At 45.1% G+C, this 13,224-nt stretch overlaps 1 protein-coding gene across 2 annotated transcripts in view; it reads left to right on the forward strand.

Annotated features, from left to right (window-relative positions):
• The first annotated feature begins 323 nt into the window (after positions 1 to 323).
• itga1 (integrin, alpha 1) overlaps positions 324 to 13,224 on the forward strand; it is a 73,317-nt gene continuing 60,416 nt past the window's right edge. For both annotated transcript variants that reach the window (XM_036977634.1, XM_036977635.1), the window contains exon 1: positions 324 to 680. In XM_036977634.1, the coding sequence (XP_036833529.1) occupies positions 638 to 680 (43 nt within the window). In that variant the 5' untranslated portion in view covers positions 324 to 637. The remainder of the gene's footprint in view (positions 681 to 13,224) is intronic.

A 13,224-nucleotide genomic window follows, 5' to 3' on the forward strand; every position in this document is an offset into this window, starting at 1 on the left:
TTTTCTTACTGTCAATTCGTTTTCTTTGACATTATCATTTTAGTAATGCTGTATATTTAAACATGACATTTCAGGGAAAGTTTATAGAAAGGTTGAAATCACCTGCTATTTTTCTCATCACTTTACAAGACCTGGCAAGGAAATGTCTTTTGAATTATATATTGGCTATAGATATCACTAATGGTGGTGATTTGGATTGGTGGTGATTCCCCATTCCAAAGTAACTACTCGTATATACAGAGTCAGACCTCGCTGTCATTGTTTTTTTTGCAGGATAAGATTTGCCCATGGGTTGGCTTGGCAAGCCAACTCCCACAAACTTGTTCTCCCTGCCCGGTCCACTCCACGCAGTAGCCTACGCAGCAGCAGAGGATATGGAGCGGTGACGTGCCACTGAACAGAAGAATAACACCTATTTTTTTTAAACGGAATAAGTTTAAGTTTAGTGGCACTTACAGGGTTCCTCTTGTACTTCAAACGCAGATGCTAGAATACAGGAAATGCCAGGCGAATTCTCAGAGTAGTTCAGTCACCCCTCACGCCTCTAGAGAGATCTGTCTTTAGTTGAATATTGCGCGTCAGACGGGAAGGGTCGAAGAATACCGCTCCTGCCGCCCTGGAGACCGATGATACCAAGATGCTCGGGCGAATGCAGTATATTAAATTAACGACAGCACTCGGTAAGTGAGCTTTACTCGAATACGCATGTTATTACAAGCGAACAGTCCATCGTGCCGTGCGCGCATGGTTTACCTTACTGGGTCTAGGTTATATTATGCGCATCCAACGGGCACAAATCATCAGGGGTGTTCTATATTATTTATGAGTAATCGTGACCCATTAAAGCATCCATTAGGTGTAAGTGACTTTTGGATTGGATTGACCCCTTTTTAACCTGAAGGTTAAGCAAGTTCATCACGTGCACTGCCATGGTTTATTAGAATAGACCTCAGAATCTAACGGTTTTGAAATTGTCCTTTTCAGCCGGTATAAATGTTTCTCTGGTGAATGGGATAGTGGGACATGTACCCATATGCTATTCCTTCCCATGTCTAACTATGGAAATCCACTGCAATTAGACCCTAATTCTTTCAGCTCTGGTTGGGACATTTTAAGAGAGAACAACGCCACCAGTAAATCTGGACACAGAAGTTAAGTCATCATGAGTGATGATTAGATCAGATCAAGTCAAATCAAATTGTATTTGTCACATGCGCCGAATACATCTGGTGTAGACCTTACAGCGAAATGCTTCCATACAAGCCATTAACCAACAATGCAGTTTTAAGAAAAAATTGCCACAAAAAATCTGAAATAAAAGTAATAAAATATTAAAGAGCAGCAGTAAAGTGAAGGGGCACCGGTTAGTCTAGGTAATTGAGGTAATATGTTGTCGTGTCTTTGGCTATGCCGGATTAAGTGATATGACATGCTATGCTATAAAATAATTTATCCGTAATTAATATTACCTGATTGAGCTAATCATGTAAATGTATTTAACTAGAGAGTCGGGGCACCACGAAATAATATTTATGGAGCTGTCATCTTCCGAATAACCTCTTAAAGACCTAGTAATATTTTACATCAATACAGTGCCTTGCGAAAGTATTCGGCCCCCTTGAACTTTGCGACCTTTTGCCACATTTCAGGCTTCAAACATAAAGATATAAAACTGTATTTTTTGTGAAGAATCAACAACAAGTGGGACACAATCATGAAGTGGAACGACATTTATTGGATATTTCAAACTTTTTTAACAAATCAAAAACTGAAAAATTGGGCGTGCAAAATTATTCAGCCCCCTTAAGTTAATACTTTGTAGCGCCACCTTTTGCTGCGATTACAGCTGTAAGTCGCTTGGGGTATGTCTCTATCAGTTTTGCACATCGAGAGACTGACATTTTTTCCCATTCCTCCTTGCAAAACAGCTCGAGCTCAGTGAGGTTGGATGGAGAGCATTTGTGAACAGCAGTTTTCAGTTCTTTCCACAGATTCTCGATTGGATTCAGGTCTGGACTTTAACTTGGCCATTCTAACACCTGGATATGTTTATTTTTGAACCATTCCATTGTAGATGTTGCTTTATGTTTTGGATCATTGTCTTGTTGGAAGACAAATCTCCGTCCCTGTCTCAGGTCTTTTGCAGACTCCATCAGGTTTTCTTCCAGAATGGTCCTGTATTTGGCTCCATCCATCTTCCCATCAATTTTAACCATCTTCCCTGTCACTGCTGAAGAAAAGCAGGCCCAAACCATGATGCTGCCACCACCATGTTTGACAGTGGGGATGGTGTGTTCAGCTGTGTTGCTTTTACGCCAAACATAAAGTTTTGCATTGTTGCCAAAAAGTTACATTTTGGTTTCATCTGACCAGAGCACCTTCTTCCACATGTTTGGTGTGTCTCCCAGGTGGCTTGTGGCAAACTTTAAACGACACTTTTTATGGATATCTTTAAGAAATGGCTTTCTTCTTGCCACTCTTCCATAAAGGCCAGATTTGTGCAATATACGACTGATTGTTGTCCTATGGACAGAGTCTCCCACCTCAGCTGTAGATCTCTGCAGTTCATCCAGAGTGATCATGGGCCTCTTGGCTGCATCTCTGATCAGTCTTCTCCTTGTATGAGCTGAAAGTTTAGAGGGACGGCCAGGTCTTGGTAGATTTGCAGTGGTCTGATACTCCTTCCATTTCAATATTATCGCTTGCACAGTGCTCCTTGGGATGTTTAAAGCTTGGGAAATCTTTTTGTATCCAAATCCGGCTTTTAACTTCTTCACAACAGTATCTCGGACCTGCCTGGTGTGTTCCTTGTTCTTCATGATGCTCTCTGCACTTTTAACGGACCTCTGAGACTATCACAGTGCAGGTGCATTTATACGGAGACTTGATTACACACAGGTGGATTGTATTTATCATCATTAGTCATTTAGGTCAACATTGAATCATTCAGAGATGCTCACTGAACGGGGCTGAATAATTTTGCACGCCCAATTTTTCAGTTTTTGATTTGTTAAAAAAGTTTGAAATATCCAATAAATGTCGTTCCACTTCATGATTGTGTCTCACTTGTTGTTGATTCTTCACAAAAAAATACAGTTTTATATCTTTATGTTTGAAGCCTGAAATGTGGCAAAAGGTCGCAAAGTTCAAGGGGGCCGAATACTTTCGCAAGGCACTGTAGCAGTCAATATTAATCGTCACCTTAATTCAGTCTCATCTGAAAGTTGTAAATTCTTGGTTATCTGCACAAACCCTGGCTAACAAGTTGAATCAGCAATACAAAATTGGGTTTAATTATTTATTTACTAAATACCTAACTAATCACACAGAATTACACATACACATAATTAAATCATAACTTGATTACGTCCTAAAGGAAAACGTCCCTTTCGGGCGGAACAGATATGACAGCTTGTTACACAAAAGAAAAGGGGCTGGGTTTGAGTGAAAGAGCGGGAAGACTGAGGAACAAGGGCGAAGCTGTGCTATCATAAATACAGTATCTTATGCATTCTAAATTACCGCCCATTTGGAAAAGGAAAATGCAATAAATATTTACTCTGAGCTGCGCTTCAGTAGGTTGGTGGTAGATGGAAGGCCGTGTTGCCAAACCGAGTCCTTTGTCCTTTGAAGAATGTCTCTGGTGGTCAATTGGATACGTTGTAGTAACATCGTTGTGTGATTGATGGGATACTCTGTTCCTTTCTAACCTACGTTTGCAGCTGCTGTTGCTAACTCAACGGCTAGGAGGTATCACTTCTGTAGTGAATAAGAGTTCAAAGTTCATACCATTCGCAACCAAAGCTCACGCTGATGTTGGCTTCGTTCTGTAGTTATTATCTGAACCATTCTGACATCGGACCATCGACCTCACAACAGGAGGTTACATTGTCGTCAAGGCTTTATATTGGAAAGGAGAGGAGGGCGTGTTTGAAAAGTTTTATAGCCCATGTCCCTTCACAGGGGCGGGCCACTGATTGAGCAGAGCTTGACCTTGACCTTATGAAAACCCAAATCTCACATTTTAGAAGCTAAAATCACATTTCATCCCATCACGAATAATTTCATTTTCAAACATTGAAATGGAACAACAATTCCATGTGAATCTGATAACTCTATGTGAAGACTTTCCACTGTAGAGTTTGTCATCTTATCATTGATGAGAATGTCTCAGATGACAACCGAACTGACATCATATTCATTAAGTACCACCGCATATGTTCAATTGGTCGGATTACCAGAATATAGTTCATTCCCCCCCCCCCCACCCCACCCCCACCTTCTGATGTTCCCAGAATCTCTATGTTAACCAACGGTTTTGCAAATGTAACATCAGTAGGGTAAAGAGAGGAAAGGGGGGGGAAGAGGTATTTATGACGGTCATAAACCTACCCCCAGGCCAACGTTATGACAATGTACATGTAGGTAGAGTTATTAAATTGACTATGCATACATAATAAACAGAGAGTAGCAGAAGCGTAAAAAAGGGGTGGGGGCAATACAGATAGTCTGGGTCGCCATTTGAATAGATGTTCAGGAGTCTAATGGCTTGGGGGTAGAAGCTGTTTAGAAGCCTCTTGGACCTAGACATGGCGCTAAGGTACCGCTTGCTGTGTGGTAGCAGAGAGAACAGTCTATGACTCGGGTGGCTGGAGTCCTTGACAATTTTTAGGGCCTTCCTCTGACACTGCCTGGTATAGAGGTCCTGGGTGGCAGGAAGCTTGGACCCAGTGATGCACTGGGCCAAACGCAATACCCTCTGTAGTGCCTTGCGGTCGGAGGCCAAGCAGCTGCCATACTAGGCAGTGATGCAACCATGCTCCTATGGTGAAGCTGTATAACCTTTTGAGGATCTAAGGACCCATGCCAAATCTTTTCAGTCTCCTGGGGGGGGAATACGTTTTGTCGTGCCCTCTTCACAACTGTCTTGGTGTGACAGTTTGTTGGTGATGTGGGCACCAAGGAACTTGAAGCTCTCAACCTGCTCCACTACAGCCCCATCGATGAGAATGGGGGCGTGCTCGGTTCTCCTTTTCCTGTAGTCCACAATCATCTCCTTTGTCTTGATCACATTGAGGAAGAGGTTGTTGTCCTGGCACCACACGACCAGGTCTCTGACTTCCTCCCTATAGGCTGTCTCATTGTTGTCAGTGATCAGGTCTACCACTGTTGTGTCATCGGCAAACTTAATGATGGTGTTGGAGTCGTGCCTGGCCATGCAGTCATGAGTGAACAGAGAGTACAGAAGGGGACTGAGCACACACCCCTGAGGGGCCCACGTGTTGAGGATCCACTTGGCGGATGTGTCGTTACTTCCCTTTACCACCCGGGGGCTGCCCGTCAGGAAGTCCAGTATCCAGTTGCACAGGGAGGTGTTTAGTCCCAGGGTCCTTAGCTTAGTGATGAGCTTTGCGGGAACTATGGTGTTGAACGCTGAGCTGTAGTCAATGAATAGCATTCCCACATACTGTATGTGTTCCTTTTGTCCAGGTGTGAAAGGCCAGTGTGGAGTGCAACAGAGATTGCATCATCTGTGGATCTGTTGGGCCGGTATGCAAATTGGAGTGTGTCTTGGGTTTCTGGGATAATGGTGTTGATGTGAGCTATGACCAGCCTTTCAAAGCACTTCATGGCAACAGACGTGAGTGCTACGGGTCGGTAGTCATTTTGGCAGGTTACCTTAGTGTTCTTTTGGCACAGGGGACTATGGTGGTCTGCTTGAAACATGTTGGTATTACAGACTCAGACAGGGCGAGGTTGAAAATGTCACTGAAGACACTTGCCAGTTGGTCAGAGCATGCTCGGAGTACACGTCCTGGTAATCTGTCTGGCCCTGAGTTCTTCTGAATGTTGACCTGTTTGAAGGTCTTACTCACATCGGCTACGTAGAGCGTAATCACACAGTCGTCCGGAACAGCTGATGCTCTCATGCATGTTTCAGTGTTACTTGCCTCGAAGCAAGCATAGAAGTAATTTAGTTCATCTGGTAGGCTTGTGTCAATGGGCAGCTCGCGGCTGTGTTTCCCTTTGTAGTCTGTAATAGTTTGCAAGCCCTTCCACAGTTCACGAGCGGGTACAGCTGCCACTCCTTGAAAGCGGCAGCTGTACCCTTTCGCTCAGTGCGGATGTTGCCTGTAATCCATGGCTTCTGGTTTGTGCATATACGTACCGTCACTATGGGGACGACCTCATTGATGTACTTATTGATGAAGCTAGTGACTGATGTGGTGTACCCTCAATGCTATCGGAAGAATCCCGGAACATATTTCATTTAACCACTTTTTTATTGACCCAGTCACTGGTGCTTCCTGCTTTAGTTTTTGCTTGTAAGCAGGAATCAGGAGGATAGAATTATGGTCAGATTTGCCAAATGGAGGGTGAGGGAGGGCTTTGTACGCGTCTTTGTGTGTGGACTAAACGTGGTCTAGAGTTTTTTCCCATCTGGTTGCACATTTAACATGCTGGTAAAAATGAGGTAAAACGGATTTAGGTTTCCCTGCATTAAAGTCCCCGGCCACTAGTGGCATCGCCCATGGATGAGCGTTTTCCTGTTTGCTCATTGAGCGCGGTCTTAGTGCCAGCATCGGTTTGTGTTGGTAAATAGACAGCTACAAAGAATATAGATGAAAACTCTCTTGGTAAATAGTGTGGTGCCTAATTGAGCAGTTGAGTCAGTGGTGCAACTGACCGTGAGAAACAGTGAACCTGCATGAGTGTAGCCTCTAGAACTGTCCTGGTTCTTATTAACTGTTATTATGTCTTAGGGAAGTATTTTGATATAATACACTTTTTTTTTTTTTTTGCCAAAATGTTGATGGCGTGTATTTTCGAGTACAAACCGTTTACTGTGTATGATAACTGGGAAAAATTGGGAACACAGCTCCAATAAATAATCTGAAGTGAAATAAATTCAGTTCCTGTGTGGTGTTAGTCCACAGCCAGACCTCATGTCATGCAACCAGGTGTGGGGTTTCTGACACTGCCAGTGAAGACCAATTATTGAACGTTTTTGGAAATAGATATGCCTGTTACTGGTATTGGGATGTCCCTCAGTGACTGAGCACTCAGTTATAAATCCAGCAGTACTGAATTAACTTCTCAGGTCATGTTCTTGTAGTGCAAAAAGGGAGGAAAGTACCAACAACATATTGGAGACTGGGTCTGCCTCCCTGGCACCTACTGTATATGTTCCCTATATCGTGCCCTACTTTTGACCAGAGCCCTATGGGCCTTGGTCAAATGTAGTGCACTATATAGGGAAGACGGTGCCATTTGGGACACAACCTGGAACTGGGTCTGAAACCCTGAAACGCTCCTCTGTTTCTGTAAAGCCAACTCCGACTCTCAGATTCCTACGCTCACATGTGATGCAGGCCCGTGACCATCATTAGAGAATTGAGTTAGATATGCAGCTGGAGATAGAGGCTCACATTAGCAGCTATCACATCACACCAAGGCTGAGTCCCAAATGGCACCCTATTCCCCATGGGCCCTGGTCAAAAGTAGTACACTATATAGAGAATAGAGTGCCATTTGGGACAGGGACACGGACTAAGAGTTTCCCTGTAACCTCTGGGTCCCATCCCCACTGACCACCTACTACACACCCAGGCAGCCTCAGTCCTTGCATTACAGCCTGGGGAGAGCTAGAAATGCTCATTCTGCTGCAAAACGTTTTCCATTCCATGCTCTAATGAAACTGACCCTAGACTGCTATAGTCCAGATGGAACACAGCCATATCCACAGCTATAGTAGTGGGAAAACGTCTTCCATACATGCCCTCACATCGACTCGGTACTGGTACCCCATGTACATAGCCAAGTTATCGTCACTCATTCTGCATTCATTATTACATTTATTTTGACAGGTTTTACTTTTCTATTATTTCTCTATTTTCTTTCTCTCTGTAAGTAAGCATTTCACTGTTAGTCTACACCTGTTGTTTACAAAGCGTGTGACAAATAACGTTTATTTGTATTTTTTATTTGACACCTCCCCTTCTTGGAATAATAACCGTGTGAGGAGCTTTGTTTAATGGTTACTGTCCTAGCTACTCTTCCTGAGTATTGGTCTCGTCTATGGCCTTGTACCCCTCTGTGAGCTGCCTGATTGTTTATGAATGAGAGGGGCTGGGCAGGAGCATACTGGTTGGGACCATACTGACAAATCTCATGTTGTACTAGGAGAGCTGTTCCAGCATGACTCAGGGGCCCACATCTGGTTACTGCGGTGGCAGCATTTAAACCTAACGCTAACAGAGATGGGAGTGCAGGTGTTTGGTTTAGGACCTGGAGGAGAGCTCATCTGGCTTCAATCAGAGGTGTGTGGGACTGGAACAAGTCAACTTACTCTGGACACTTGAAAACACACACACACACACACACACGCACACACACACACACGCACACACGCACACACGCACACACGCACACACGCACACACGCACACACACACACACACACACACACGCACACACGCACACACACACACGCATTACACCATGACATTCATGGGGGAGGGTGGACTCTATGTTGAAAGCAAGCGCTTTATCCCATGGTTCTCACAGGGGACTGGAATACTAATTGGGACAACTTCAGGGATGAATTCGAGGACTATGCGCTGGCGACCGGCCTACATGAGAAACCCAACGAGGTCCAAGCAGCAACTCTGAGGAGCTTAATGGGCAGCGAATGCAGGCATATCTACCGGCACATTCTCACCCTCACAGCACAACAACAGGGTGATGCAAAGGCCATACTGGATGTATTGGAGAAGTACTTCAAACCCGCCAGAAACGTCATTTACGAGCAGTTTGTTTCTGGAAGCTGCAAACAGGAAGAGGGTGAGTCAGTACACAACTGTGTAACCCGTTTGAGAGAAAGATACGCTACTTGTGAATGTGAGGGATTGAAAGATGAACTGATTCGTGACAAATATTCCTGGGAATTTCAAATGAGGACGCGCGCCGACATCTACTAAGAGTGAGAGGCTTAACATTAGTAACTGCCATTGAAGTGTGCCGCACTGCTGAAGTCACTGACATGAGAATGAGAGCAATGGAAATCGAAACCCCACACACCAACGTTGATACTGTTCACGCTGTTGCCAGGCAGACATTCAGACAAACCAATCAAACGGTGGACACAGACCACCCCATATCATGCAAATACTTTGGAAATGCACAGGCACGAGGCAAAGAGCACTGCCCTGCCTATGGAAAAACCACGCAGAGCTTGTGGAACCAATAATCACTTTGCAAAAGTGTGTCTCAAAAGCAAAAGAAGAGGGAGTGAAGGCAAGATTCACTGTGTTGAGGATGTCACTCATTGAAAGTGACATTTACATGCACGAATCCATTGGGGCTGTACACTCGAGGGAAGAAATGGTTTGTGACACTACGATTACACAACAAGATGCAACAATGTCACCTGGATTCCGGTGCTACGTGCAATGTAATGAGCTACAAAGACAAATATTTTGCCCAGAGATACTAGACTAAAGCTGTACTCAGGAGAACTAATGAGCTCTATGGGCATCTTTGAGACCGAATGTGTTATTCGGGGACACAAACACAAGCTGGAGTTTGAGATTGTGAAAACCAGTCAACATCCTCTCCTGTCAGACTCTACATGCGAACGCCTGGGACTGATGCAGTTCACCGTAGCAAATGACCTGCACATCGTGGAGCATGTCCAGCATGGACCCCTGTCCAAAGAACAGCTACTCAGCAGATATGACGATGTATTCAACGGGCCTGTTGAATCAGTACCTGTGGAGGTGCACTTTGAATTGGATGAGAGCATCACTCCAGTCTAGCGTGCTCCTCGCAATGTGCCCATTGCAACGAAAGTGGCCTTGAAGGCCCAGCTGGACAAGTATGAGGCCGATGGCCGCATGACATCTATGACTGAACCAACTGACTGGATCAGCAATACGGTCATAGTGAAAAAGCCAGAGAAGATGAGAAGATGAACCAAGCAATGAACCAAGCATCTGAACCAAGCACTGAAACACTCCCACGACATCATGCCAACACTGGAGGATGTCCCCTACAAGCTTCCAATGGCCAGGATTTTCACCTTGGTGGACGCCCGAGATGCATTCCTTCAATGCAAGCTGGACGAAGATAGCAGCTTCATGACTACCTTCTGGACCTCCTGGGGTCTGAAACGCTGGCTCAAGCTCCCATTTGGTGTATCGGTGGCGCCTGAGGTATACCAACGCAAGCAGCACGAGTTACTGGCTGGGCTCAAGGGCATTGAACCCATCGCTGATGATGTCCTAACTGTAGGCTGTGGTGACAGAGGCAAAAAAGCAGAACGCGACCACGATGTGAAGCTCCTGGCACTGATGGAGCGCTGCCGATCAGTTAAGCTTGGCCTTGGCCTGAAGAAGCTGCAGTTCAAGGTGAAAGACGTCCACTTCCATGGCCACATTCTCTCGGCAAAAGGCCTGAAGCCGGACCCAGACAAGGTCAGAGCGATCCTCGACATGCCAAACCCGTCTGATGCAAAAGGAGAGCAGCTTCTCATCGGCTTTGCAAACTATCTTGCAAAGTTCATGCCACACCTATCAGCAGTCTATGAGCTTCTGCGCTGATTGCTGGACAAAGACACACCATGGCACTGGCTACCCAAACCCAGACTATTTGCATTCTCCCTCCTCTTCTACGCTGCTGCTACTCTCTGTTATTATCAATGGATAGTCACTTTAATAACTCTACCTATATGTACATATTACCTCAGTTACCATGACGCCGGTGCCCCCGCACATTGACTCTGTACCGGTACCCCCTGTATAAAGCCCCACTATTGTTATTTACTGCTGCTCTTTCACTAATTATTTGTTATATTTTCTCTTACTTTTTTTTTGGTATTTTCTTAAAACTGCATTGTTGTTAAGGGCTTGTAAGTAAGCATTTCACTGTTGTACTCGGCGCATGTGACATAAAATTTGATTTGATTCTGATTTGATTTGAAACACGAGGCCGCAGTGCCGGAGATGAAATCTCTGGCTTCATCCATGCCAGTGTTGCACTAATACGACGTCACAAAGCCTGTCAAAATCCAGAGCAACTCCAGCCAAAGTGGACTTGTATGCTGCCTTATCCAGGAAGGCCTGCCCGTTGCGTTTGAAGCGAGAGCACTCACCCCACCGAACAAAACTATGCACAAATTGAGAAAGAGTGCCTCAGCAATGTCTTCTCCTGCCAGCGCTTCCATCACTACTTATATGGTTGAGAGCTGGTCACTGCTGAAACTGACCACAAACCACTCATTGACATATTCAGTAAATCTCTTCTCAACGCGCCCAAAAGGCTTCAAAGCATGCTCCTGACTCTGCAAACCTACAGCCTGAAGGACGTCTACAAGCCAGGAGCAGATATGTACATCAGTGAGACACTGAGCATGGCAACAGCACAATGTACAGGCAGAGACACTGCCTATCAGCGGCATGCCATCTGTTCGCCACAGCAGGAACAACAAGATGTTCAACAAATCAATCAGGCAGACTACTTAAACGTGACAGATCACTGCCTAGCCCAAATCAGGCAACACACTGACAAGGACGAACACCTACAATCACTGAAGTCCATGGTCCTCACAGGTTGGCCGTACCTGAAATAGGAGACACCTTTCACAGTGAGAGATTACTGGGCCTTTCGAGATGAGTTCAGCGTGCAAAATGGCATCTTGTTCGAAGGTCAGAAGATCATTATCCCCAAATCACTACGTCCAGAGATGCTTACCCGCATACACTCCAGTTTTAGGTGACGTATGCTACCGCCAGACATGTGAAACATTATACTGGCCAAACATTGAAGCAGAAATTAAAGCCTTTGCCAGCAGCTGTACCACATGCAACGAGTACCCTCATGAACAGCCAAAGGAAACCATGATGTCACTCAAACTTCCCACAAGGGCCTGGCAAATTGTCAGCATGGACTTATTCAGCCACGGACAAAAGGACTATCTTGTCATTGTTGATCACTACTCTGACTTTTGAGAAATTGAACCACTCCCTGACTTCTCTACAGAGACAAAGAAGGTCGCAGTTTGCAAGGCAGCGCCAAACTGACAAGGTCCGCACGGACAATGGCCCACAATTCACTAAAAAGTTCAAGCGTTTCGCCTCAGAATGGGAGTTTGACCACATGACCACCTCTCCAAGACACCCAAAGGCAAATGCAAAGCAGAGTCAGCTGTCAAGATTGCAAAAAACGTATTACACAGGGGCTTGCATGACAGCAACGACCCCTGGAAAGCCATCTTACAGTTGAGGACCACCCACCGAAAACATGGACAGCAGCCCAGCGCAACGCCTTCTGAAGACTACCATCCCCGTAGCTAACAAGCTACTTGAGCCCTGCGACATGGTCACGGACAAACTGCATCACAGAAAGCAGCTCTCTAAGTGCTTCTATGACCTGACGGCTCGAGACCTACCAGAGCTGGAGGTGGGTAAAACGATAAGGATGAACCCGCTTCTGAGAGACATACAGAACTTTGGAGGCTGGGCAAGTGCTTATAGAGAGTTGCACCACATTCTTACCGGGTGGATGTTGGTGGCTCCATCTATCGTCGCAATCGGGTGGATCTGCACGTTGCAGAGCAGACAACAAACCAAATGTCTGTCAACTGAAGTCTATGCAAAGAGAATCCTCAGCATTCTTTAGAGGAGTGACATTTTCCCTTTGCCATATTTCTGCCTGTGTGTATAGGCACTACAGTGTATCTATCTCTACTCCCCTAGATAAAATGGACAGTCTACATTTATTTCACTGTCTGAAGGCTGATTTATGTATGGAACGCTGCTGCAGCTGATTTGATTAAATTACTAATTCACTGGCTGTTAGAAGATAAGTGGGGTGGAAGCTGGTCAGTTTGTCTTTAGACATTAGTGCTCTGGCTGAATTTATGAGTCTGGAGAAAAGGAGACTGGCTGAATCCACAGACCCACAGCAAATGATTGCAACCGTTGCTAATTTGATATGCACTGTATATGCCAAAAATAGGATAATATAATTTATTTTAATCTGGTGAACTCCACTCCATTGCCTCATGCAATGGAACCAAGGAAGTAGTCCCAAAGGTTAAAATTGCCCATCTGGCACTCTAGGTTCAACAAAGGTATTAGAAAGAATTTCAACCCAGGTCAGGGTATAACAGAAGAGCGGGAGAGGGAACGATAGCCAAGCTTTGTCCAACAGAAAAATGGCCAAT

This window comes from Oncorhynchus mykiss, chromosome 5 (genome assembly GCF_013265735.2).
Source record: "Oncorhynchus mykiss isolate Arlee chromosome 5, USDA_OmykA_1.1, whole genome shotgun sequence".
NCBI classification, from domain to species: Eukaryota; Metazoa; Chordata; class Actinopteri; order Salmoniformes; family Salmonidae; genus Oncorhynchus; species Oncorhynchus mykiss.